This window comes from Anopheles darlingi, chromosome 3 (assembly GCF_943734745.1).
Source record: "Anopheles darlingi chromosome 3, idAnoDarlMG_H_01, whole genome shotgun sequence".
Taxonomy (NCBI): domain Eukaryota; kingdom Metazoa; phylum Arthropoda; class Insecta; order Diptera; family Culicidae; genus Anopheles; species Anopheles darlingi.
The window spans coordinates 25,605,231-25,633,154 of NC_064875.1; the positions used below are offsets into that span (position 1 = coordinate 25,605,231).

General features: G+C 44.8%; 3 protein-coding genes across 3 annotated transcripts; all 3 read left to right on the top strand.

Annotated features, from left to right (window-relative positions):
• Positions 1-494: 494 nt before the first annotated feature.
• LOC125954356 (uncharacterized) lies at positions 495-1,105 on the top strand. Its single transcript, XM_049684566.1, has 2 exons — positions 495-610; positions 690-1,105. Exons 1-2 carry the CDS (start codon positions 500-502, stop codon positions 1,050-1,052), a joined length of 474 nt encoding a protein of 157 aa, XP_049540523.1. The 5' UTR covers positions 495-499; the 3' UTR covers positions 1,053-1,105.
• Positions 1,106-1,628: 523 nt separating this feature from the next.
• On the top strand, positions 1,629-2,343 carry LOC125954362 (uncharacterized). Its single transcript, XM_049684574.1, has 3 exons — positions 1,629-1,774; positions 1,834-2,001; positions 2,080-2,343. Exons 1-3 carry the CDS (start codon positions 1,715-1,717, stop codon positions 2,278-2,280), a joined length of 429 nt encoding a protein of 142 aa, XP_049540531.1. The 5' UTR covers positions 1,629-1,714; the 3' UTR covers positions 2,281-2,343.
• A 2,953-nt stretch (positions 2,344-5,296) lies between these two features.
• LOC125954266 (insulin-like growth factor-binding protein complex acid labile subunit) lies at positions 5,297-9,887 on the top strand. Its single transcript, XM_049684419.1, has one exon. The coding sequence runs from the start codon at positions 6,056-6,058 to the stop codon at positions 8,009-8,011; it is 1,956 nt and encodes a 651-aa protein (XP_049540376.1). The 5' UTR covers positions 5,297-6,055; the 3' UTR covers positions 8,012-9,887.
• Positions 9,888-27,924: the final 18,037 nt, after the last annotated feature.

Sequence of the window (27,924 nt, forward strand, 5' to 3'; positions counted from 1 at the left end):
GTGTAAATGTCAAACAAATCAATTCAAGCAAGGATGTGCACTGAAGATAATGCAATTACTGGCGCCGTTCTTTTATTCACATAATTGTAACATGTAACTGCATCAGAAATAGCAGCATTGAAATTGATTCTAAGCTTTTACTAAACCCAAACAAAGATAAGGCAAGGTTAATGCAACGAGATGATCATAATCGATCAACATTTTAAAATATAAAGAAAAGATATTTTTTCAGTTTGGAAAAAAGTTTGGTATCGATCTTATCATGGATCAAGCAATGTGTCCATCATTTGTTATCGTAACGTTTGTTTAATGTTTAATGTTCACTGCCATTGGCCAAACATTTGTTCAGAAATCTGTTTGAATAACCATCGTCTCGTTGTTTCATTGCATTCTATTGAACACTATTGTTGACACAGTTGCAATTGTTGATTAGTTGGTGAATAAATTATAATTTTTATACAGCGCTGTGTAGGTATAAAATGATGGTTGACCTAATGGAATGAATTTACTCCCGAGAGTGCTCCATTTGATGTTAATTGTATATTATCGGAAGAAACGAAAGATGTGGAAAAGCACAGCATTGACACTATTAGTAATTGTATTGGTTCAGGTAAACTTACAAATACAAACCGATAATTATTTATAACTAATTTGAAGAAAATGTCAATGTTTACTGTTTCAATTCATAGGTTGCTGGCTACTCACTCGATCAATGCAAAAGTGTTTTCAGCGATTCTGCTAAGAAGCAGTTCTGTAAGACAAAAAGGTTCGAAACGATTCCTGGAGTTGATATGGACAAAGCTTTGGATTGCGTATTGCAGGCTGTCAATGTGGTAGACAAAACGGGATACGCGAATTACCACGGACTCCACCAGCCTATGAATAATATTGAACAACATCGAAAGCATGACATCAATTTGGAAATATGCATTGGCAAGTCATTCCGATTGGAGCCCAAAATCAAACGTGCCAATGCGTTTTACAAGTGCATTATGAATACTGATTCGAAAGACACGTTCAAGAAGGTGCTTAATGCCAGGGTGTGCAACTAATTTGATTCTTTGATCGAACTGATATGAAATAAAATAAACTATGTGCAATGTAACTTTTCATATTGTAAATTCAGATTTCGATTGATTGCATCGAAAAACATTCGTTGTATATAATGGGGTGCATTTATATTCATTAGGGTGCTCAGTTGTAACATGTCGTTTCTCCTTTTAATTTGTTGAGCCACTATTTTTTAAATAATACAGATATATGTAATACAAGATAATACTCGTATTTCTTAAGTATTGGTACCATTTTGTTATCAATGAGTCTAGAAATTATTCGCATTTGGTTTATAAATGTTGATTTATAAATTTTTTTTATTATAATGTTTTTCTTGGCATCATTGTTTACAATTTTTCAATGATTTATCGTACTTTCTTCATGAATCCAGATAATTATCGTTTTATGGGATGTTTATACGTACCATTCGATGTAGATATCCAAGCGCCGCTTTAGCAATGGGCTACTTATTTGCTCATCATGTTTGAACAAATGTCATATTTTGTATCAAGTCTACGATGAGTAGTTATTGGCAGAAAAATCTTTAAAATGTAAATATCAAGAGCTGTTGACCGATTGACAGAAACACATAAAATGAAGGTATTTAACAGATCAGTTCTATAGAAAATCCACAGTTCACTCGCAATCGTGCTAGTAAAGAATGGCGATGAAGGTTTTGCTAAGTTGCACAATAATTTGCTGTCTTCAAATCATCTCGCAGGTAAATTAATATCTTTTCGCATTAATATATTTTATCTAATAGTCATTCTTTTGCAACAGATTGACGCTGCTTCTTTGGACAGTTGTAAAAGCGTATTTGGACCCTCTGTTAAAAAGCATCTATGCGGAGCAAACAGTTACCAGAGTATTAACGGAGCTGATTTGGATAAAACATTGGACTGTGTTCTGAAAGCGACTAATATTGTTGACAAAACAGGCGCGGGAAATGTGAGTCCTAAATAATTCGATTCCTCTTAGTTTAAATCGTTACTCGACTGATTTTCCTTTTTTTATTTTTCTACATAGTTCTACAGCCTGTATGATCCAATGCAAGTTTATTTGAAAGATGGCAGAACGCTCAATTTCAACCTGGAATCTTGCATGACAAGACGATTGAAGTACGAGCTTCCCGAAGGCGAACGTGCGCATGGTTTTTACAAGTGTGTGATGCAGAACGAGGCAAGGGATGCCTTCAAAAAAGTGTTCAATCAAAGAGTGTGCCAATAACGACGGATCGTATAAGGACACATACAGTATTGAAAGTAATAAAGAAATCATGCATGCATAATATCTTTCGGTGTATTGTTTCTAAATCTACATTCATTCTTTAAACTTAATTAATCAGAGTGTCATAGTTTTTATTCTTTTGTTTCGATTTGATCCTCTATTGTCTTACTGACGATAGGATTTCATAAGCTAATGTAGGGAGACTTAAGGGGGGGCTACGGTATTTTATTTTATTTCTTCGCATTTACTTTTTACATTTTTTTATGAGTGCTTATTCTTTCAAGAGTATTGTGTAATATTTTGGGATCAATCAAAGCAAAATTGTGAAAGATATTGATTTTTGAACATTCGCTTTTCATACCAGGCTCAATGCATCTCGCAACTTTGAATCGCGATTCCCAAAACCTGCTGTTTCAAAGTGCCCATCGTAGCATAAAAACTACTGGATCGATCGATTTGAAATTTTGAACACATAATCTGTACAGTATCTGCCAGGTAGCCCCGTCGAGTTTTTATAAAAATTGTTGATACTTTTTTTTTAAATAATTGTTTTAATTTAGGAAAGTGTCGTTTTTTGAGGCAATATTGAAAAAAGCATCACTTTTTCAACTTCAAAAATCTGCCTAAAATCGAAAAATGTGAAATTTAACAAAAACTCGACGAGGCTACCTGGATAAACTTATAATCTAACAAAAGAACATTCATTTGAGTATTTTTGATGTCCCAGCACATAGCTACGATGGGCACCGCAAAAAGTACATTTTTGCAAACTTGTCTTTCTAGATTGGATGCCATTAAAGAAGTTTTGAACAAATATTCCCCAAAAAAGAACCAAACGTTCTTTAAAAGTTGTAGTTTAATATGAGATTGTTTTGAAAAAATTAAGTAAGATGGTTTCTTCACTAAAAATCGTCAAAAATAAGCCTTGTTTTGGCCCGAAATAACCAAAGCCCCCCCTTAAAGATAGAATAGCTCTTTGCAAACGAATGCCATCTACAGTACATAATGTTTGAAATACTTAAGGCAGTTTGTCATCTACAGTTATGAGTTGAATATGCAAACAGCATACACTAGCCTTCTATAGTTTAATTAGTTATAGTAATAACTAGTTAACCCCGTAAACTTCTTTCTGCATTCGAGTGAACTACGTTTAGTAGATCAAGAAATATTTGTGAAGAATTGAAAATGATTTCATTTTAATTGAGTCATTTCATAATCAGAAGAAAAAAAATGCTACCAATCAAAAGTTCAAGATTGCGAAATTCAAAAGACGAATTCATTGCGCTAAAAATGAGCGAAATCGGTCCATCCGTGTTCAAGTTATGGGTGTTCGTAACAAAACTTTGATTTATCTATATAAGATTGACCATACAGCAGTAAAAAAATATTAAAACTGATGTAGAATATCTGAATAGAATAGAATGTTTGACTGAAAATCGGTCAAACTCCATCACACAGAAAAGAAGTAAATGAACGCAACCACCATCACATCCCGGACAACTCAAAACCCGTCAAACACAGTCCCGCACTCCTAAAAAGTGCCAGCTCCAATCCAGATATCATGGTCCCCAAAAGACCTCATAAACGCTATCGCCGTACCATCGCCCCAGTACCACATCCGGGGGTGTTCGGAGCGAGATTCAAGGAAAATCCTGCATCACAAACCAGCACCGGCCAGCTTCCAGCTGCATGGCTCCATCTGCCCCACCGTTGAGCAAACGACACCCCAGACGGGGGTACAATGCAGTGCAAATGCAGCAATCGCCGCAGCCCGAGGCCAACCCAACACCAGGACCAGGGGCCAGCACTCGAAACCATCACGAGCGTCTTCGGCGTCGTCTTTTGCGCTGGTCGAGAAGAAAATGGTCGATTCGACACGTTCGGTGCACAGTGCACAAGAAAATCAATTTTTCCACCCAAAAACCCCGAAGACTCGGGTGCTCCTACTCCAAGGAGCGTACACACACACACATACACACACACGCGAGGAGTCGGCAGACCAGGGGGCACGCGATGACCATTAATCAATGCGCCGGGGAGTTATATTTCTTGTTGATCGACGCTTTATTTGTTTTTTAGCGAGAGGAGGAGGCGCGCAATCGATCCCGATGTGATGCTCCACTTCCACCACCACCACCACCACCTACACCCATCCATTTGGTTCGATTTGCAGCGTCAGACACGCTCTAGAGCGCCGTGCGAGACTGCGCCACATCATTTTCACATAATTCACTTTCGCTTCCGGAAAAACAGGACGCACATGAAGCGATTGTTGGTTTGTTGGTCCCCGGCGATGGCGGTGGGGTGGTCTGGTCTGGGCACGCTGTGGCCTTGTCAACGAAATTCCCGGAAAAATTCCGTCCCAGTTCCAGGATTAATAACCGCCATGTTCCGCGCGACAGATCACCGGGGCCACCCCGCAGACGACAGTGACAGCAACAACGATGATAACGACGACGACGACGACGACGAGAATGCGTTCTGGCCACGGTTGTTCTGGCCGTTGAGGTTCTAATTTTAGCCGCCCGTACCGTGGCCACTCGGAGCAACAACATAACTCTATGCTCTGCGGAGAATTTATGCTACGGAAAGAGAGGGAGCGAATGGTAAGAAGAGCTCAACGCTCGCATCGCGGGAACTCACGAGATCAGATCGCATTATGCTCGCGATTCCGGAGACTTATGCTCACCGATGTTGTTGGGATGCTGGCGGCTCTCTGGGAAACCGGGAATGCTCTCCAGCACCCCTCGAGATGGGTGCGTTTTGTTTACACTCGCTCGGCGCCACCACAAACCGGGAGAGAAGCTGAGCGCTCATCCCGCAGGTGAGCATAACAAGAGCATGAGCATGAGTGGCCCACGGGCGCATAAAATCCTCTGCTCAGCACTTCTCGGACAACCCCACAGGACGACAAACGCAGTGGCCACAACAACACAGAGGCGAACGCATAAATGGAGGCTCGTGAAATGGCGGTCCGCACAGTATTCTCGCGGCAGCCATTGAGTGTGCCTCGTCGTCGTCGTCGTTTACGAAATCTTAAAGCCGTTCGTTCGCTTCGCTTCGGAGACAGTTGGTCGGAGTTTGCGCGTGAAGCAGAAGCGGAACGGTCGTTGAATCAACATCAACAAATTGTTTCGGTGAAGGAGTTGATCGAGAAGCCATAAGAAAGATATCATTAAAATTGGATAAATCATCAGTTCCACTGGGAGCTGTGGACGGAATCTACCGGCATATAAGCATATCTGGGTTGGATAAGTACAGGAAATTAGTTTCGAACGAATCGCAGTGTTTTGAAGTACGTCTGAACGATTTGTGCTACTGTGGATGTTACTGTTGACGACGTGAACTGTTCGTTGGTGTCGTCGTTTCCTTATCCATCTTCCGCCATTCGGTGTGTTAAGAAGAACCTTCTCTGTAGTGACTGGAGTGAGAGTTGTGTCCCCCGGGATACACGGAAGCGTTGAAGGAAGTTACTAGGAAGCGTAAACGTCAGTAGATAGACATATCAGCGAGCAAATTCTTGATCTAGATTAGCAGCACGACGTAGTGGAAAGGTGTGTCCGTGTCATTAGCTTGTCTGTCTGTGTTGCTCTGCATCTCTGTGTAAAGTGCCTTTGGTGGTGCCATACGTCAGTTCCGGTGCCGGTTTGCAGTCACTCTCTGTGTGTGTGTCTGTGTGTCGAGGGTCAAAGATAAGCGAAAGTGCCGCAAAACCAGCTGCATGCAGCCGTGGATAGTGTTGTGACGTCACTCGACCGTTGACCCCGGAGCAAAGATGAAGTGTCAAGCCGTAGGACTGTTGCTACTGGCGGCGGTGGCCAGTGCGGTCTCGTACTGCCCAGCACGGTGCGTTTGTGACGATGAGAAGCTGCACGTGACGTGCGGTGAAGGGGAGCTGGATGTGTTACCGATCGCGCTCAATCCCTCGATCGGTCGGCTAGTGATCAAGTTCAATCGGATCAAATCGATCGACTCGTCGATTCAGTTCTACACCGAGCTGACGATGCTCGATCTGAGCTACAACCATCTGCTCAGCATCCCGGAGCGTATCTTCATGTACCAGAAGAAGCTACTGCAGCTGCACCTGAACAACAACAAGCTCGGTTCGATCACGAACCGAACGTTCGGAGGACTGGACGAGCTGCGGGTGTTGAATCTGCGCGGTAACTTCATCGATGCCGTTGGTGTGGAGATGTTTAAGGCACTGCCGAAGCTGGAGGAACTGAACTTGGGCCAAAACCGGATCGCGACGTTGCATGCGAGTGCCTTCGAGGGGCTTGGTAATCTGCGCGTCCTCTATCTGGACGATAACTCCATCAGTACCATTCCGACGATGTCACTAACGCCGCTGAAAGGGCTGGCGGAGCTGTTTCTCGGTACGAACGCACTGTTCAAGGTGTTACCGGGTGCGTTCGAAGGGTTGACGCAGTTGCGCCGTCTCGACATCCACGGTTCGATGTTGGTCAACGTGACGAGCGATACGTTCCGGGGGCTGGAGAACATCCGGTCGCTCGACATCTCCGATAACCATCTGCTGAAGGTACCGACGGTACAGCTGAGTATTCTGAAGCGCCTGGAAGAGTTGACGATCGGTCAGAATGACTTCGAGATCATCCCGGAGGGTGCCTTCTTTGGGTTGTCCAACCTGAAGTCGATCGACATCTCCGGGGCGTTGAATTTACGCCAGGTCCAGTCCGGTGCTTTCTCGGCCAATCCGAACCTGGAATCGATAACGATTGCCTCGAACAAGGAGCTCCAGGAGCTGGATGAGGGCGCATTCGCCGGGTTGCCGCACATCCGGAAGGTGTCACTGCGTGATAACAAGATTGGCACGTTCCATGAGGAGTTGTTGCCGTGGAAGCACCTCACCGAGTTTGATCTGACAGAGAATCCGCTCGTGTGCGATTGTGAGGTGCTGTGGTTGAGGAATCTACTCCAGCGGCAGTCGCCGGAGTCCCGGGATGAACCGCAGATCGTTTGCGGTGGTCCGGATCGGTTGCACGGTGAGCTGTTGCGTGACCTGACGGCCGATCTGCTCGGTTGTCAGCATCTACAGTCGAAGGAGCGTGCCATCTTTGGGGCGATCATTGTGGCATCGGCCGCCAGCCTCACGACGTTGGTGCTTATCGTCTATCGGTTGCGGCATCGTATTCTCGACACTCTGAGGCGTACCGGTTGGAGTGGAAGTAATAAGAGGGCAACGCTACAGGAAGAGAAGGATGTTGAGGTGCAGAAGTCACTCGGTGAGGTGGAGTATCATCAACCGCACTGTAACATCTACACGTACAACTACCACCAAGCGTACCGGAACTATCAGCATCCGTTCGGTGGTCAATACACGCTCCCCTATCCACACTATCAGACCCATCAGGTGGGATCGGGACCACAGAGTCATCAGACGTTGCAGCATCATCATCAACTGCAACAGCAGCAGCAGCAACAGCAGCAACAACAGCCTTCCGCTTCGATCGTCTCAGTGACAGGAGCGGTCTATGGTAGACAGAAGGCTCCACCACCACCACCACCGCCACCACTTCCACAGACACCGAAGGGTCCACTGAGTACCTCCTCGTCGACTACATCCTCTAGCACCTCTTCCTCCGGTCTGTCGGCGGTTTCCTGCGGTACGACCGTGTCCGGTGTGTCCGCACAAACGCAATCGTCCGCCATCTACTCACCACAGTACGCACATCATATATACGAGGTACCGAAGAATGTTTCGGACACCTAAAGCCCCTTCAGCTAAAGCCCATAGCCACACACACACACACTCTGTCACACTGTTAGCAATCTACTACTCTAAGCACTTCTAAGGTCAGACATAAAGGGAAGAGGCACATCACTGTAACGCTCTACCCTCTCCCCTGTCACAGCAATACTCTGTCGAACTCGAAGCAAGACAAACGCGTTTGGTGTTTTGTGGCGGAACTGCTGTATCATAGGTAACTTCACACACACAAGCACACTGCACCGTTGCATTAGTAGATAAGCGAAAATCGATCGATAAACAAACAAACACGCACCCAGAGACCCAGTCACACGTTGAGCCTCTCCTTCCATTATCCTTCACGACACACGTCACGACGATGAGTCATATCGCGAGGGGAGATAAAGAGAGAGAGAGACCGAACGCGTACTTCTAGTCAATTTTAATTTATCCACATCTATCGTCTAGTTCTAGTGAGGCCTTTTTGTGTTATGCGATTTCCTTTTCCCTTTCCTTCCTTTCCTTTTTCCTCTTTCAACCGTCACCAGTAGTCGTCCGATCGTCATAAGTCAATTTTATGTCAAACGGTGTCCTGCAAAAAGAATTAACAGACGTGTAGCAGGAGCGCGGAAGAGAGATAGGAAGATGGTAGAGCGCATCCAAAACCCGACAGTACAACCGACGTGTGTCCGTGTAGTTGCCGGATTCGCGATTCGTTTCTTTATGCGGTAGCTGAGAGTTAACCTTATGGAGCCGGAGGAGGAGCAGCGGAGAAGGAATTACCATTTGCTTTTTGGTTTTTGGTGTAAATATTATGTAAATACTCCTTTTGTAATGTATACTAGTGATTGGGGAGTAGGAGCTAGAGGGAGAGAGAGAGGCAGAATTATGAACAGTATCCGCCGGGGTTCCGAAAGGGAAGCCATACGCATACGCGGCGCAGCGCTACCCAAGGTACAGGAAAAGATCGAAAGCGAAACATTAGAAAGAAGTTATGCAATTTTTACTGCACACCTGACTGTTTTTATGAGATGAGAGCAGACGAAGAGCAAGCGCTGAGGAGAGGAAACAGGAAGTAGGGCAACGGATTGGGGGAAAATGGAAGGAAAATCAAAAGAAAAGGTTCCGGCGGCTAAAACAAGCTAAATTAAACTAATTCGATAAGGTTGAGAGGGTTTTTGTTCGATGTTGCGACGACGTTTCGATTGTTTGGATGTGGGTTTTCTTCTTTAGCACCTGAACCTGAAAAATCGAACACCTGTGGTAGTGTGGTACTGTGTATGACTGATATCGTCCTGAGCAGACAGAGAGAGAGAGAGAGAGAAACAGAAAGAAGTTCACAAATCGGGTAGCGAAGCGAAGCGAAAAGGGGGAGATAAGACAGATCGTTCTAATTTTGTTTCTTCTTGGTAAAAAACAAAAAAAAGGACAGAAACGCATTTAACATTGAGCAAGAAGGGGTGCCGATAGGAGTTAAGGACGAGATGTTATTTGAGATTAACTAGCATTCTTAAGCACACCAAGAAGAAGAAGAAGAAGAAGGGGAGGGGAGTTCGCACCCAGAGCGCCCCGGGCGAATCAGATAACGCGAACGCGCCCCGTAAATCGTACACGCAAAACATACTTTGGTATAGTGATATAAGACGCGCGAGACATTTGCAAATGTCTCACTCGGTAAGGAACGCAGTGGTGAGAAAATTAAAGAAGAAAAGAAAAAAAACATGAAAACGAAAACCCTAACCTTCAACGAAAGCTGCGATGAAAACGAGAGAGAGAAGGAAAGAGATGAGACGAAAAATGAATAAAACAAATCAAACTTGAGATATAAAAAAAACATACACACACACACTGGTGCATAACGAATACGAAATTACTCCCGGTACATCCCGGAACCAACAACAGGCAACAATCCGAAATCCGAAAATGGTAATTCCAGGCAGACAGTAGGCCGTCGTGGCCACTGAGGGCGCTGTAATGTCGTTTTCTTTTAATTATCGCTGACGTCTCGCAGGCCCTGCCTCTGAGGTCTGCCATTTTTCGCGGAACTTCGCGCAACAAGCAACTTCCTGGGGTGGCGTCGTTTTTCCAGGAGCGGGAAAAGTTTGCTGCCGGTCTGCTTCTTCCTTGTTGTTTCCTGGGGCTCGGTTCAAGGACGCTCGGTGCCTGCTTGGATGTGGTAATTTGTGTTGCTGCGTTGTCTTTTAATGATTGTAACGCGTGTGGTGCTCGTCGGTTGCTGTGGATTGTGTCGCGTTGTTATGATGGTTTGCTGCGATTGATGTGACGCCTGAGAGGAGAGGAGAGGCGAAGTGGTGAAGTGTTTTTGTTTTGATACAACAACGATCCTCCTCCCCAAGTGTTGCTTCATCTCACCCACACACCCACTCAGGGGGATGGTCAGTGTGCTTCGGTCGATTGTCCGTTTCGATGGAATTAATGGGTCGGGATCAGGATAAATGAGAAATTACACTATAGGTACCGGAGGTCGTTGTAGTAGGCAGAGCAGAGAAGAGCAGAGAGCGAGAGAAGGTGAAATCTATTGTCCACGACCGACCAGAGCCTACCGGCTACTGGAATTGCCGCTAATCTGCGCGTTGGTGTGTTACTCCGAGAAGCACACTCACACACACACACACAGACACCGGCTTTTCGGAGTAACAGAGCAGAGCAGAGATAGCGTCCACTGGTGCGGCCACAATTACCGTTTCGCCTTCACCTTCGCCAGGGCGGCAGGTAGATAGGTAGGTAGGTAGGTGGTAGGTGGTAGACGAACATTTTCCGGACCGGCGGCCATATCTGCGGCGGCCGTGGAAATGGGCAAAGTTGGAAATTGCCCATCCGAACGGCCCGGCGACGACCGGCGATAAACTTCGTTAGGTTGACCAGCGAGAGCCGCCCAGGAGCGCCGCTGACTGTGGCCTGCTGTGGTCCAGGTTTTCTTATCTGCCAACTGCGAACTGCGCTTCGCTCGGAGCTGTTGTGCTGCTGCTGCTGCTGCTGTTGCTGTTGTTGTGTTTTATCAATTTTTTGGGAGAAAAAACTTCAGTTCCAGCCGCACTTTTGCGCTTTTCACTCACCTCAACTCAAGCTTACCTTTTTTCCGGCCTTTTCGTTCGCCGTTCATGGGTATGTGTCGTCGTGGTTTCGCCGGCGATGGTCGAAGAAAACTTTTCCCGGGATTTCTACACGCCGTGGCGATGTTCCTTTCGGAAAGCTTTGGGGCCAGACTTTTGCGCAGAAAATGCGGCGTCCGCTCCGTGTTGGTGCTCGGCCGCGAGGTTACCTTTAACAACGGACTTGCTGGAGCGCGGACCATCTACGCGGTTTGCCGTTTGGGTTTTTCGCTGCTGCTGCTGATGTTGGTGTTGCGGGCAATATTCTATAAATAAAGTAAACTTTTCACATTCGTTTCGGGTAAGTAATTTAAATAGCTGAAGCGCGATGAGCGCCGATGGTCGCCGATTTTCATGGATCGAGGTGGATCGGGATCATTTTCCGCGCGATTCCTGGCGCTAGAAATGTAATATTGGTTGAAAATATTGGTTTCCCATTCGATCTACTTATGGTCTCTCGGAATCGGTTTCATTCGTGCTGCGTAATGGATCAGTAGATCCGTTTTGTTTTAACATTTTGAACAATGAAAACGATACCTGACGGTAGCTGTTGAAGTTGCCTACCATCAAACACTTTCAGTGTTCTCAATCAGACCATTCTTTCTGTTACAAACAATAAATTTGTTCAGTGCTTGTATGTAATCAACTAGACCGTGTTGATAAACAGATAGTAACCATTGTTTTAATTCAACTATCGTTGTTTTTTTTTGTTATTTCCATGTCATTCAGACGGTTGACAAATACCGTGTGGCAACAATTCTGGTTTCTCTTTTCACATTTGATTGATTAATGCTGCGAATCCTGCAGCTTGCAAGCTAAAATTTCTACGTTTGAATCGTGCTAAACACTTCCGACTCTTTCTCAAAGCAAGAGAATGTTCTGGATTGACATTGACAATATCTTTTAACTTATTTAAATGAATCAAACCTGACGCTGTTTACACTTTAATTATTAAAGCTGTACTGCGTGAGATACGTAACGGCAATAACACATTTCATATTTGCATATTTAATTAGCAGCATGCGACAGTTTGTGGGTTACGCCATGTATTGTAAAACGACAGGACTTAACATTTGTGCACAGGCTGAGAAGGTTTGTAATTACATTCGCTTATGATTTCGAATTCATCTCAGTAAAGAATCAGTGTAAAGCCAATGAGCCTATTACTCATTGAAAAAGAAAGTATTACTTTCTTTTAAATAGTATTACTTAAACTATTTAATATAGTTTCGCATTGGCAAAAGTAAACCAGATATGCCCGATAAGGTGATTTCTTTTCAATACAAGAAATCCCATGTGCAAATTTTCAACAGATGAAGTTAAAAAAATCTATTTCAATAATTCTTCCATTCTAGTTGTGCCTTTTTTAAAGACGTTCGGTTCATTCTTAGTATAGTATAACCCGCTGTGAACACTAGTACAGTAGATGAGAGATACTAGAACCATCATTATAAAAAGAAGTATTTCTCAGAACTCAAAACTGGGTCAATCAAAGGGGAGATGCAGGAATTGAGCAACCGAATCCTGATTTTCATCCCATCATTCACCACTACCTTGAACGCCCAAAAATCATTGCTGCTCAATTAATGCCGCTTTCTGAGTGTTTGAGTTGCAATTGGTTACTTTCAAACATGTTTTCTGATGATAGCTCCGAACAGCCTCCAAAGGGATCTTCCAGCTCATTCCACTCACTCCAAGTGACTTCTAACTTGAGGTGCCCACAACAGTCTAAATTGTGGGTCAAAAAGGCAATCACCTCCCCCTCATACACCGACCAGTGGAGACACAATTTTAAGGGAAAATGAAAACGACCAAGAACCTTTGCAAATAAGGGACCATAAATCAAACATTAAAGCAACGCGAACACTCACACTTGCGAAAGATAGCGCAAGGAACACTTTTCCTACTCCCGGGCCTCTTTGATGGGACAATTTTAATTGCATCTCGTATTCATTTATCGTAGATGGCCTCAAATGTAAAGGATTTTTCGTTTCGACGTTTCCTTTTTGTGCATTTCCTGCGGGCGGGGGTTTTTCCCCGTAGAACCTTTCCGAAAAGGCAAGATGGGGTTTGTTTTCTTTTTTTTTTTTTTTGCAGCGGTTGGTCCTCAACAAACTTTCTGCCGAGAATTGGACCAACTTCTTCTCCGCTTCCCTGCCACAACTGGAAGCACCTCATCTACCGAGAGCGAGCGGAAAAATGGAGGAGAAGCAAGAGATGTGCTACAGAAACATTCATTTCTGCCTGACCAGCGCTTGTTTACCATATCTCCTTCATTAACTGCGACTCCACCTCCTGCGTCGTCGTCGTACCGCTGTCACTTTGCAGCTTTTCTTCTCTCAGATCTTCGGTCAGTTCCTCGGTCCCTGGTCGTTCTCATGATACTACGTTCTATTCACGGTCCACGTCAACTCGCAATCCTTTCCGATGTAACTCTCCACGGTCCATGCACGTCCAAGTCAGCAAACGACGCTCCTCCCTCCCAAAAAAAAAAAGGCCACTGATTTACACGACTTCCGGCGCGACGGCAAGGGCCGGGCGATGGAAAGGTCCTGATGATTCGGTTCAGATGACCAAACCGCTCGATCATTGGACCGGGAGGCCTCGTTTCGCCGGCCGCTCGCGAACGCTGCTGCCAGTGGTGCTTTTGGGCCAGATGAAAGCCCGGCCCGGTCCTCGGAAGAATCTAATATCAAACGAATGGAACCTCCCTTCCCTCCGCTCGTGAACGACGGGAACGAGGCGAGAAAAAGCCATAAACGAAATGAAGGTTCGCAAAAAGCTCCCGCCTGTCCCTCCACCGGCCCAAAAGGTCCGTTTTTTTGCAGTCCAATTCCTTTCTCGGACTCGCAGGAGGACGCCGCCCTCTCATGGACCCGGAGAATGCGTGGAATCTTTGCAATGTGTAATGATTTCGGTCGCCACGCGGCCCGACCGGTACCGGTTGTACTTTCGTTTGCTCTTCGGCGTCCGGCCCTTTTTTGGTGGCACAATCAAGTCAAGTCGATTCCTTCGTGTGATAGTTGTTTCAACAACGTCGCCCTTCTTTCTTTTCCGACCCCTTGGTTGATTTGTTCCAGGAACGACTAAGAGGTTGTAATACCGAGTAAAAGTACCTCAAACATCTCCTGAATTCCGTTTTTCGCGGAAACATCACGAGATACACGAGAAGTCAGTGTCGATTGCTATAATTGAACTTCTGGTTCTGGACGTTTTCTAACATTGAATACCAGGAACGACGTATATTACATCAATTTGATCTCCTCTGGACTTACTTATATCAACTTATCGGCGTCACCTCTGATCAACTCTTCTATTACTGATCAGTAGAAGTTGTCCTTTGCAAATCCAACTTCTTATAAAGCCAAAGCACAAAACCTCAGATTGCAGACCCTCGACACAGTCTGTGCCCGGGCTATAGAGCTAACCACGGTCCAAAAATGCCGCTCTGCGTTCCCTCATCGGCCATCAGCGAAATTAGACAAAAACATGGCGACCCGTGACAGCCGCCACACCTTCCGCACTACCGGTGGGGACTAGAAAATGAAATGAGGCGCTTCATTGGTCTCCGTTGGCTCGTTTGCCCTCGTTTGGTCGCTGGTCCCCAACTTTTGCGTGGGCTTTTTGCTCCCCCATCAAGTGACCGCCGGACAAAAAAAAACCGTGGGCTTGGGAATGCTTTCGCGTGTAGCATGTAGGCGCAGGTCCTCGCTCCAGCTCCAGCTCCCAATCGGTCAGTCGAACGATCGTGACGCCCGTTGGCCGTGTGGCCGTCGCCTGTATGGTGGAAAATTAAATGAACAGGAAAATGAAGGTTCATCGGGTGGTCCAAAAGAGAGAGAGAGAGAGAGAGAGAGAGAGAGAGAGAAAAGGAGAGTGCGCGACAGAGACTGTGGGTGGACTTGCCGGAACAACTTTCCGTTTCATTTCCACGGGGTTTCCAGCTTTCGGACCGAGCTACAGCAACGGAAATTGCACCGAAGCACGCACTCGATCGGATCGCTTCGTCGGTCTCACTGAGCAACAAAAAAAAAAAGGCCCGCTTCGGAGTACGGTTCCGAGATCGGACAAACATTTTCCATTTCGTTTGACCAGCGCCAACGTCCACGGGGAGAGCTTCATGCTAGCTTTGGTTATGTAGCGTTCTTTTTTTTCATTTCGTTTCGTTTCGTTGCCGTGGCAGAAGGCTATGGCCGTTGTGTTGTGTTGTGGTGCTCGGGTTGCTTGAAACCTTCATAAGTCGCTGTCGATGTTTGAACGATTACACATCACGGCACCCTACGATGTTGGTGACGGGCGATGGTTCACGTTCATGGGCACTCTCTATCTGTTGCACGATAGATAAGCGACGATGGTCCTCGCCGACGGCCACTGTACTGTGCGTTGTAACAGTTCACAAATTATGACCCAACATGGCACGGAAAATAGCCAAACGCCCGAAAGAAGATGCAGAGACCCAGAGAGAGAGAGAGAGAGAGAGAGAGAAAGAAGGAGATCGAGCGCCACATATCGGACACATCGTCATCGTCATCGCAACATCGTCTGCTAGCTTCTGCCTCTGCCTGGAAGTTGCTGTTAGTACACGAGGAACATTTTGCATCCTTCATCATTGTACCTCATCCTTACACCAAGATGGACTCAGCAACAGCTCAGCTTTTCCACCGTTCCGCGTCTTCCTCCGGTGTCCTGTTTTTGGGAGGGAGAAGGACCTCCCGGTTGTGTGCCGATAAGACTAGTTATTTCAGACGCTTGAACATTGGATTTCGTTTCCTCCTGGAGCTGGGATGTCTGGACCTGGTTGGAGGAAAAGTTTACTTGCACCCACTCGGGGCCTTTGTTGAAGTGGAAAAATCAACACAAGCAAGACGAAGTAGAAGGGGAAAAAAGAAAGAAAAAAAAACATGGAGCCCATGCGTGCAGTCGATTAATAATTTCATCTGTAATGAAATGGAAGACCGACGGTCCATTCAACGACGGTGGCCCGATCCTGAGGCCGGTCAATGAGGAAACTTTTCCTTCTGTCGGCTTCCTCCTACCAAAGAGTCCTACCAAAGGGGTGGGGGGTCCCCAGAGCTGAACCCCTTTATGCAGCCGGAGACGAATGTTTTGTCAGACCGATGGTTTCCGTTGTTATTGTTTTCCACAAGCCCGTACGCCTTGAGTACCTCAGTGTGGGCTAGACTAGTTGGTGCTGATTTCGGAGTGAAAGTTTTCGGTCGACTGAAATAGCGCGGAAAGAATAATGTTTTCCATGCCGCACCGTACCAGATCGTCTCCTTCACTATAGTGCTTCATTTTCCTTCTCATTTTCGGCCATTCTGGGCGGACAATATTTACAGTTTCTATGGGTGTTTGGTATTCGGTGATGGAAGTGAGGGTAGTTGCTGGATTTTTAATTGAATGAAAAGGATAGTAGCGAAGGGGAGTTGGTGCATTACTACGATTTGGTGTTCAACGAGTTTTGCATTGTTTGGACACATGTTATTAGCACGAATCGCCTGTTTTCTGCAGTAATTTGTTCGTTTTCATGAAGTTTATTTCTGGTTTAAATCACTTTTGTAAATAACTCTGGGAAAAGCATTCAGCTCTATTGTGGGAAAGCTTCATGAACATTGTGAATGCGGAGATGCGTTATAAAATTACTAATAGTGTAATACCAATTTGAAATTCACAAGACTTTAAAGAGATAACATAATGCCGATGAAAAAGAACTACTCCAATCACTGGTCCAAAAAAATACTACTTCAATCACTTTAATCTTTAACATAACAATCATGACCGTTCGTTTAGTTTTACACGGAAAGGTTTACTTCAATAAACACCCAGAATACATGAATCATTGCACAGATGAGAATAAATAATAAATACCTTCCTCGCTTGTTATTGATTTTGAAAGCGACTACTCGTAAGGCTACCCGCACTACCGCATTTCGATGTTTCGGTACAAAGATGTGTGCGAAAGTTAAAATGTTGCAAGGTGCATTACAATATCAATACATAGCGCGGAAATTCGAAAGCAAAAACTACTCTTTAAACCAGATGTCATATTTTGATGTAAATTTACGGCCGCTTTGTCTTCTTTTGATCCAGTTTTGAACTTGAAACAAGTTGGTGAGTTTAGTCATAGATCAAGTGAATCGATTTGATATCGGTACAATTCAAACAATAGTTGTCCAACTCTACTTATCTGAGCATATTTCAACAATACCTCAAAACGATTATAGTTCGATCTTTTTTAACTTCGAATTTTAAATTTTTAAACAAAAAAATTAGCGTTTTTTCTATAAACAATCGACTTTTAATATTAGGCTACAATTATGAACCATTTAATTTAAAATACATTTGCTTTAACATGGTGTTCACACCATCAGCTAACAACCATTACTGATAGCAAGCGCTGAACGTGCAACGAGCAGGGAAACAGTAGCATTTTAGCCTAAAACCATCGCTCAACTATTCCATCACCATCTCGAAAAACATCTGCAGCAGATCGTGCTACCTACAAAACCGGTGCGTCCGCGTCCGCACAAGATTTTAATTTTTAATTACTCCCTTGTCAACACGCGCTGGCCTTTGCATAGTTGCTCGAATGCTGCAATGCTCTCGCTGCATGGCCTCCTGCCGTTCGGACAGAAACATTCGCGAAAGTTTTGCTCAATCGTGCCCGGCCCGCCGGGAAAGCGCCGCAAAATGAAAACAATCATTGCACAAATAATGAAGGCATCGTCGTCCGTCGAAGGGAGCACAGAATGACCTGGTGTTGGTCGGAGCTGCCAACACCGGCGGCCGGAAAATGCCGAAAATCATTTGCAGACAAAAGTGGAGAGGCCAAAACTTTGCAGCTCGCAAAGCAGCAGCAGCACCGCTAGTGCCAACGTCGATGATGCTAGTCCAGGGACCGGCCATAGCGCAGTAACCGGGCGCAGTTTTTGGGGCTTGGTTCCGGGCTGGCCACCGGGAGGTCAAGGGAGAACCTACTGCCAGCCTCGAAGACTTAATGCGGATGCAGAAGCAGCAGCAGCAGCAGTAGTAGCAGCAGCAGGAAAGCTGTTAGCTGGTGCCTAGATGGTGCCTAGATGCTGATGCACTGAGGAAGACGCGGACAGCGGAGAAGAGATCAACTTAATTATCATTAGCAGCACATATTGTACCGGCTTACACATAAACATATAATTATGTTGAACCCGACGTTTTCGGCTCCAGACCTTCCGCTGCGCTCCACTCCGATCCTATCTGATCCGATGCGATCCGATTTCCGGGACATAGAATGCACCGAGACCGGCTTAGCCGAGCATATATTCCGTCCCATTTGCTTGCTTGCTTCCTATTCCTGCGTTGGTTGGGCATTAAAACAAACAATGCTCGTTGCTTCCGTTGCTTCACCCAGGACTGAACGTTGAACGAGGCGGCTGCCGGGTTTTATCGTTCGTGTCTTCGTCGATGGCCAAGACCGGACCCACCACCGGACCGGACTCAGGCGGGACATTTGGGCTCCCCGAAAAACGGTGCCTCATTATTTTGGAAAATATGACTTGAACTTTATAGTTTCGTTCGTTGCGGCTTCGATGCAACATAAACATGGCGCACGCACGTCGCGTCACGTGAAAGCTTTAATGCACTGGTGCGGCCGCGTTGTTCCTTACACTTAATTTCCATTTTTTTAAAGGCACGTCAACGGCTTTAGCTAGCATATCGCGCTTCAAACACACCGTTTGTGATTAATGGTAATCCTCCCCGGGGGATAAGTGGTGCGACCTCAGGTTTATGCAAATGCAGTGACCAACGATTTCCTCGCGCGCGCGCTCTAATTCATCGCCATCAACATTAGTCCACATTGTTTCATTTATTTTTTAGAAAAAAAAAATTGTGTAATTTTCCACACATAACTGACTGATGTGCCTTAAGCTGTGACTGTGTAATGGTGAGCACCTACATAAATGCATATGACCGCATGCTGTGCGAGTGACGCTGGCATGGTCGCTGGCGCCAGCGGCACCGATGCGATAATAAAACTGGGAATCCTGTTCGGAGTTAAATAAAAAAAAACAAGGCCACACAGAAGTACTCAGCGGCTTCAAACTGAAACTGGAACAATAGGGACACCGACAATCGACTTCAGCGGCGAAGGCATCTTGGAACCACCGCATCTCAAGTAACGATCGAGGGACGAATGTAAATGTCCCTTCCTTCCGGCCACGACCATACGGGGGTTCGGGTCTAAAAGGAGGCCTTTTAATGCCCTACCGTCGGGCAGCATATGTCTGTGCATCGAGAGCAATATGAAGTAAAAACCGGTGCAAATGGAAGGGAAGAAAGCTCACGATCGCTGGTATGGTGGTGTTCACTTTTCAAAGACAAACTGCGCCATTAGCAATTCGGTACTTCGGCGCTTGTGCGCGGCTTCGAGAGCACACACACCACAGTTGGTGGTTTACCAAAGACGCGGGGAGAGGGGTTGATGATGAGGTTTTAAGCTGTTTTTAAATATTCGAACGCCATTGCGCTTGTTTGTCGCGTCAGTGTGGCCAGTAGACCCCATCGAGGGTTTTTAAAAGAAGTTCGCGTTCTCGAACACAGGGGCGGCTTAGTGTAAAAAGGGCTCGACATTAATAAATTTACCACTTTTAATGACACTTTACTCGCTAGGCAGGGGAGGTTACCACCACCACTTATCTTATCGTATGTTGCCGTCCTTTTGAGCATAGGTTCATCGTGTCTGCGTTACATGAAGCCGAGCATAGAGAGAACAACTGAATTAGGAATGGAATGGTGCATTTAGAATGGCGTTATTGTGGTGGTGAGCAAAGAAAGCAATACAAAGATAAGCCGCGGAACCAAGTCTTTCATCAACCGTGACCAGGGAGCCCTGGCAAACCTCTTTGGCGAACGCCTAGAGTACTGGCACAGCTTATTCTCGCCAGTGCCAACCATGCAGACGGATGTGGAGTAAAGGGTGGCACACACACACACACAAAAGATGTGGTGCAAGACACTGGGGAAGGGGCTGGCACTTGCCCCTTGGAGGTATTTGTTTTTCCTTTCCAGTGCGCACAATTAGACGCGCCCGGAATGCAACAAGAAGCAGCGGCGGCAGCAAATGTGGCAAAAAAAAACACAACACAAAAAGAAGGGAAAATGCATTTCCATGCGGTTGCGTTGCGTTGTGCTGTGTGTGTGTGTGGCGAGCGGTGAGGAAATTCAAAGGGGAAAAAATACAGGAACTCATTATTTACATGCTTGCATAGCCGCATCATAATGCTCATCATCGTTGGGATGATTTGCGCGAGGGAGTAAAAGGGGGTCATGGCCTAGGGCAATATGCGAAAGGGAGGGTGGGCTTCCCAAGGGGGGGATGGGGATGGGAGTGCAATGCAGTTCCTTTTGAGCTTGGCGACACGTGGCAACTTTGTGGAAAATGCTGTTGCTGTTGCCAGGAGGATGCGCTGTTTTAGTTTACGCTTTTTTGAAGTGAACTCACAGAAAATGCAGTTCGAGCTGGAGTTACATTTTCAAGATTGTTTAGCCTGGTTAAATATTAAAGCAACTTATGGAAACCCCTTTCGCAATATATTAGCAAACTTTCATATACCGATTGTGCGCAAAACAAGTATATCCACCACGGGTTTATGACATTTGAAGGTAAATAAGTCATCCAAGTTACTTTATCAAATACAATGGAATGAATTTATTTTTTCACAACTTCATTGTTGCGATGTCCAGTAATTATTTTAAACATTTGATAACAAAATACTACATTTAGAAGCTAGGCTAATTTAGAAATTTCAATAGATTATTGAAAACACAGAACACAATGTAGCAGATCGAGTGAAATTTGCGATACTTGAACAAATTCCTTTCAATTACATGAATATGTGATTTGCCCAACTTAATTAGAAACCATACAAACAATTTCTTACAGCAAAAAACTACATTACAGCTACTTCGAGGAGGTTGGTTAATGATTAATGATTTCATAAGAAAGTTGTTGCGAATAGTTGTTCAAATGTAACTAGAACACATCTTGGGGTAGCACATAATGACTTTCAAAATATAATGTAACCAATAAAAAGGAATATTTGGTTCGACAAGACTAACATGACGTAGTTTTGCTCAACTTTGGTTGTATTTATAAACACATGCTTTAGTTGACAGACAGCTAAGCTTCATATCATCATTATTCATGAGAACAAAAAACGCAAGAAGGATTCAGTAGAAGTGTCTGAAATGGTAAAAATCAAATGCAACGATAAAGTGAAAAGAAAATAGTTTTATTTAAATTAAACAAACCTGAGTGGCTATCGAATCGAAAATCCTAGTCGATCTTAAAAAATAAGCTAAGAGTAATATTGAGAAATATAGAGTCAGCAAAATTGTAAGTGATAAAGCAAACCACATCAACAATGTCTACTTTCCTGTTCTGTGACTCAATACTACAATCACTGGAAGCTGTTTTTGCTGTCGAGGGAAGATGGTATCAAGTATTGAACAAGGCATTTATTCAACGTTGCTTTATATTCTATTTAATCGATACCATTTTGCACCTTCGCTTTTTTAGCGCGTTTTACACTTTTGTTGTGAATTTATGAGAAACGCGATATCACCACAGAGCCACACTACAAATAATAAAAATTTTCAAACCGTAGAGCTCCCCCAATTATGTGTCAAGATGTTTGCTATATTTGAACTGTTGATAACAAACCACAAACCACCATATTCCGTAGAAAAAAAAAGTTTCTTTTTCACAAGCGCTCACTTTTTCCTTGGCCGATTCCCTTTGAAAGCAGAGGATCCTTTTCATGACCACGACCAGACCGGGAGCATAAGTGGTGTGGCCAAACAAATCCGTGCTTGATAATGTATCCATTCATTCCGCATTCCATCCACACCATTCCGCAATGCACAGCGTTACAGCGGATTCCCGATGCGGTAACCATCATCCTTCAGACGCGTTCCTCGACACAATCTCTCGTTCCCGGGAAGGTGGCTCCGGTGAAGAGCCATTCCTTTTGCCATCCGCCGGCACCAGCGCGAGCATTGCACTTCAGTTCATTCATCGCTCAGCATGATCATTGACATTGGATTCATCGTTAGTCGTGGAACGGTAGCAGCGCGGCAGCAGGGTACAGGTATTATCCTTTCGGTGGCTCTGGGATCCTTTTCTTTCTTTTTCTTGTTGCTCCCGGTCTGGTGCTCCAAGGCTAGACACCGAGCATCTCGTCTGCAGGCCACGAATGAATGGGACTCCGATGCTGGTGCAAGCGAAGTCACACAAAAGCTCAGCAACATCGCATCCACCCCAAAAGGTGAGTTAATGACTCAGAAATGTGCTCCAGAAACGGGTCATTTCGGAGACAAATTGCCGTGTATATTGTCTTTTTCAAGTTACGAGCGAAACGGGCGACAGACACTCTCGACTGGCGCTCTCTGGCAAACGCAAAATCCCGCTCTGCGTGGATAAGACTGCTTCTGGGGAAGCACACCCCGCCTCCCAGTTCTCTTCCATGGACACCATTTCCCATCCACCGTTCTCGGTTCATTAACACGTTTCTTAAGAGGACATGGATGGAGAATGCGCCTCTTGGTAGTGTTCTATTCCAGCATAAAAACAGCGAAAGCTTAAAGCTTAAAGCCGTTTGGCTGAGGTAACATAATTTTCCAAAGAATTTGTTCCCTTTCTAATGACACTTGCAGTCCTTTCACCAAGGCGCTGCCATTGCATGCAGTGCTCGAGTACAGCATCATTTGCCACCATTATGATGTACAGGTGTGCGTGTTTGTGAGGGGGAGAGTAGTTTTTAATCGTTAGTTCTTATGTTTGTTCTAGCATTGGCGGTGGCGGATTGTGGGCGAGAGACAATGGAGAGGAAAGTGTCATCATTATCGTCGTGCCCATCATCCACATGCATTGTCTACCGATGGTGGAGAGTGGCCATTGATAGAAGGGGATGCAAAGTGAGGGAACGGGTTCGCTGTATCATATTTCGAGAATTGAGTTTTCATGTAAAAACATTATCACTTCGTCTTATCGTCTCATGGTTATTATGTGTTCATGTGAAGTGAGCTTTTAAATATCAATAAAATGTGATGGTGAAGTGAATTCGGATCACCGTTTTGAGAGTGTTGAGACATTTTTACTTAATTAGATTATTCTGAGACACCCTGCAACTATTTAACTGGCTTTTATAATTTAGAGCGATACCAATTTATCGATTTGATAATCAGTAAAAGTGAGTTCATACATTAGTAAAAAAAAATAGTTGGGCTAAATTCTCATAGCAATGCAAATAAACGACTTAAAAATACTTTCAGTAACAATGCATAAATAATAAAAGCAAATGTACTATTAAATTAATATATTTAATAGCAATCACTTTGGGCTTTTCATATACGTGAAAAACAGAAAAGTGTTTAGCTAAAGTCTTTCGGAATATTTTAGATTGTAAAATGACGGCGAGAGCATAAAATGACACCAGTTGTAGTTAACAGTGTTTAGAAGTTGTAGTTAACAGTATTTAGAAGACTTCTCTGTGCAGCCGAGCCAAATAATGCGCTACGGCCGAGAACAAAACAATAATTAGAAAGGAAACAATAAAATATTTAATTCATTTGAAAACTTTATCGTGGCCTCAGTAATTGAGCGGTGATGGTATAGGGTGTTTAGTGCGGTATAACCGTTAGAATGTTTGATTAATCACGTAAAATAATTGTACGGCTAGCTAAACCTGCAATCAAATGATTAGTTGTTTTCAATATCGATGATCGTGGCAATAGCGTTTAGATCTGAGCGAATAAAATAATTGAAATATTTGGATTGCTTTCATATTTAAACCCCGTATCAATAGGACGCCGGAAAGCCTTCTGATAACTCCGCAAAAGTAACATTTTTTAAAAATTTCCTTTTGCAATGCATTAAGTCCTCAAGAAGTTAATGCTTTCAGAATTTTTCTTTGGCCTCTGAAAGATTGTGAAAACATACACAAGTCCTATTTAATGTAATTTTAAGATGAACTTTTGTTTGCATATTATCTTCATCCCACAAAGCTAAGCGGCGTCTGGATGATTCATTTTGGTGTTTAGAGAGCACTCGAAAAAAGAGCCACTTTTAACTGTTTTATGCATAATTTAGGGACACAAGTCGCTTGTATACTAACGTCGCATGTTTTCTACCGTCCTTTATATTTTGCGCACTTACCTTTAAAGCACTAACAAATTCCAATTAAAGTGTTCTATTGTTTACAAATACACAAGGAGTATTTAAGATATAACAATTTTTCCATTTCATAAATACGGCCCCGCCCGTAATACATCAGCCAAAAAAAAAATTCCATTACAAATAACTCTTCGAAAACGAACGAACTCTTTAAAATAGAACATGTAGTAAATTCATGTTTATTCAATTTCGCTGTTGATATTTTGCTGGCGAGAACGTATTTGATGTTTATTTAACATGTTAATATACTTATGAGCTGCTTTTGAAGTAATTTAATTAATTGAGAAGATTATGTTTAGAGATTTAGCTGCAAGAGATACTAATGAAATAGAACATAAATACACTTTTTCTAGAACTGATAAGTAAAGCAGTTCTGGAAACCCAAAATCTTAAATCAGCTCGGTTTCAGCTAGGTTTATTAATTATTTTCCCCGTAAAATTATCTCTTCCATAACTCATCCAATCATCCGAAACGCCGGACGCCATCAAGAAATCCGGAGTGCCCTGGTGCCGGGCACCCGGGACCACTCCAACGTCCGTGACGGGCGTCTGTGTTCGTGCCACGGAATTGAATAGTGGCCAGTGACTCCCTCTCAACGGCCGGACCAGTGCATCCGCCGTGCTACCGGGAGCGTGACTTGATTCCGTTCGTTGCAATTTCCCGAACACCCCTCTTCTATTTCCACCATCATCACCCCTTGAGAAAGCTTTCAACAAACGGCCCTCGTCCTGGGCGTTGGGGGAAAAGTTGAGTTGAAGTGACACTGACGAAGTCACAAACGAGCGCACGGTGGCAGTCCAGGCAAAAATGCCAGACTTGAAAAGCTCTCGACAATGACTGAAACCTGCTTGAGATCGTAAAACCGAAACCAAACCGAGGGGGGGGACCCAAGGCCCAAGGTCCACGGTAACACGGTACCACGCGTTGACAAGTTCATGAGGATTGTATCCTTTTTCTTAGAACTCAAGGCAGGGCAGGACAGGTCAGGCCTGGCATGCCAGGGAAGGTGGTTTGATTCTCGCCCTTTTCGTTCTCTCTCTGTCTCTCTTGGCCTTACGATCTTTTCAGATTGTCATTCGAGCGCGATCTTAGCCTCTTTGGCTGCTGCTGTTGCTGCTGCTGAGTCCTTTTTGCTACTTTTTCCCGGACCATCGGAGAGGTCCTAGTGGATCCCATAGTGAACCATAGCATGCTGGGCCAAGTGCTTGTTTTATGTTAATTTATTTGTAGTCGGTAACCATCGTCCATCCTCTCTCTCTCTCTCTCTCTCTCTCTCTCTCTCTCTCTCTCTCTCTCTCTCTCTCTCTCTCTCTTCCGTCGGATCGTCAGCAAAGTGGGTTAATGAGGTGTTTATTGCAGTGACGATGCTACTTCACTCGGAGCGCCTCGATGCTCCTGCCGGGTCCTGGCCAGTGTACTCCTGTGGTGATTTCGCGTACACCCAGCAGTCTGCTCGCGTTTTAATTAGGACAGTGGACGACGAAGGAGGAAGTACTCGAAGAATGGACACTTTCTGGTCGCTCCATGCGTCGTCTCCCTCGTCCTCCTCGTCGCGCTTAATGAACGATGCGAAACCGAACCGTCGTCATCTCGCGGAACAGAACGATGGCGCATGGCGCGAGTCTCGAGAGGTTCATTACCGACCGGAGGGGGGGGGGGGGGCAAACCCATCGTAAGCCGTAACAGCTTTGCTAACATTGGCAAACGATGTTTGCCTAGACGGGCGCACCCGAGGGAGAGGAGGACCGAGATTTATGCTTCATCAAGAACATTGGCCGCGCAATGTTGCTCGCGAGGTGCGCTGTGGGTGGGTGGTGCTTTTGCGCCCTGGCCACGGTGTTGATAATGATAATTTCATCCAGCTGCTGGTCGCTTGTTGCCTTTAAGGGGGGGCCTTTCCGTGGGGACATTTTTATGACATTTCGACAACCAAACTGTGATGCTGCTGCCGATGCTGCTGCTGCTACTGTGCGAAACTGTGTTTGGTTAATTTGGCTAAAAAATGGACCAAAAAAGAAGGTAATGTAAAATGAATGCCAAGCACAAAAACAAAACACAAAAGAAGGGAAAGGTTGTCGAGAAGGGATGCTGGTGGGTGTTGCAATTAATTTCAATTTTGAACCTTCTAAAAAAACGAACCCCATGCTCCGCCGTGGTTTTGGAAAGCTTTGTTTTGTGTTATTTTGCTGGTTCCATTTCATAATTTAAAACAAATACTTTCCACCGATTGCTATGGTCTGCGCCATCGCGTCAAAATGATGCCTGTTAATAATCCATTTTAGTACTGTCGATGACAACGATCATCGTTTTAACAGCTGCGCATTCAATAGCAGCTCATAATGAAAATTAAAACGACACTTGGTCTGCCATATTTTTCGTTTTTCAATCTACTATCAGCATCAAAAATAGTGTTTCAGCATGACAAAAAAAGTGAAACTTTCGCACACTACTTTCCCCGCTTTACACTTTGCTCGACCAATGAGCGATCAGTGTGGTGGAATTTTCTGTTAAAGTCGCGTTGCATCGTCGCGTACGTCCCACATGCTACTGCTGGATGCGTTTTAATGGATGATCTCATTAGCGGGAATATGGTTTTGCGAGCTGCTGCTGCTGCTGCTGTTCTGGCTGGTGCGAGAAACTAAAAAGCCTCTCGGAGAAAGGACGAAAAACATCCAACAGTACGTTCCAACTTTGTGGGTGAGAATGGCTTGGCATACAAAAAGTGTGACTCGAAAGTGCAGCTGTCGGGATGACCGCTTTGTGTCCTTCATTTTAGAGTAATTATCCGGTACGCTCTTAAGCAATGCGTTGATGATGGATAAATGAAGAGAATAAACGAAATCGAATAGAAATATTGCTAAAAATCACAACATTTTTGATGAACGAACGTCGAACGAAGTCGTCAAGTCAATCATCAAAAATGGGTTCCATTTCAACTGCTACATCATCATCAGAGGAACGTTATCTCAACCGTAAATGGGAGATTTACTTGTGTGGTTCCCCCAACCACTTATTGGCATTCGCGCTTGGCCGCGTCGACGGTAATGAATTCATATAAAACATAATTTTATGTTTGCTCGCACCAGTGGCGACCCGTGGCGGCATCAGATGCATCTCGGCCACACCGACGACCTACCGAAGACCGAAACCTCTGCCGGCGATTTTGTGCCCAGTAGTAGTACGATCTGTTTGCGAGCGCAAACAAGATGTGATAAACTGCGGGTTTATTTATTTTTCATAAATCGCTCATCCCACTCCCGCTGCGGGAATGGTCAATATCATGGACTGTCGTCGTCGTCGTGGTCCCTGTCGTCCGTCCTTCTGTCGGTCCGTGACCATGTCAGTCATCATTATTTCGATGTCCTGTTGATGGTTCGCTGCAACATCGGTGTTGCATCGGTCAGCTTGCGTCATCACGACAGGACGCCATTTCTGCTGACCAGCGGCTGCCCAACGTTTGCTCACGCTCGTCCACGACAGCAATTGAAGATCAAAGCCCAAAGGGAGGGGAATGCGTTTGCGCGTTGATCTTGCGTCGGGTGTCCCGTGGTCTCGATGCGATGCGAACTGTCAATATTTGCGCCACATTCTGCATTTCTCCATTACTGGTGGT

What these genes read in the sequence shown, in the direction of transcription:
- LOC125954356 (XM_049684566.1), top strand. Translation starts at nt 500, where the DNA reads ATGAATTTACTCCCGAGAGTGCTCCATTTGATGTTAATTGTATATTAT. An exon ending in TAGTAATTGTATTGGTTCAG is followed by an intron (nt 611 to 689) that starts GTAAACTTACAA and finishes TTCAATTCATAG; the next exon opens with GTTGCTGGCTACTCACTCGA.
- LOC125954362 (XM_049684574.1), top strand. Translation starts at nt 1,715, where the DNA reads ATGGCGATGAAGGTTTTGCTAAGTTGCACAATAATTTGCTGTCTTCAA. An exon ending in GTCTTCAAATCATCTCGCAG is followed by an intron (nt 1,775 to 1,833) that starts GTAAATTAATAT and finishes CTTTTGCAACAG; the next exon opens with ATTGACGCTGCTTCTTTGGA. An exon ending in ACAAAACAGGCGCGGGAAAT is followed by an intron (nt 2,002 to 2,079) that starts GTGAGTCCTAAA and finishes TTTTCTACATAG; the next exon opens with TTCTACAGCCTGTATGATCC.
- LOC125954266 (XM_049684419.1), top strand. Translation starts at nt 6,056, where the DNA reads ATGAAGTGTCAAGCCGTAGGACTGTTGCTACTGGCGGCGGTGGCCAGT.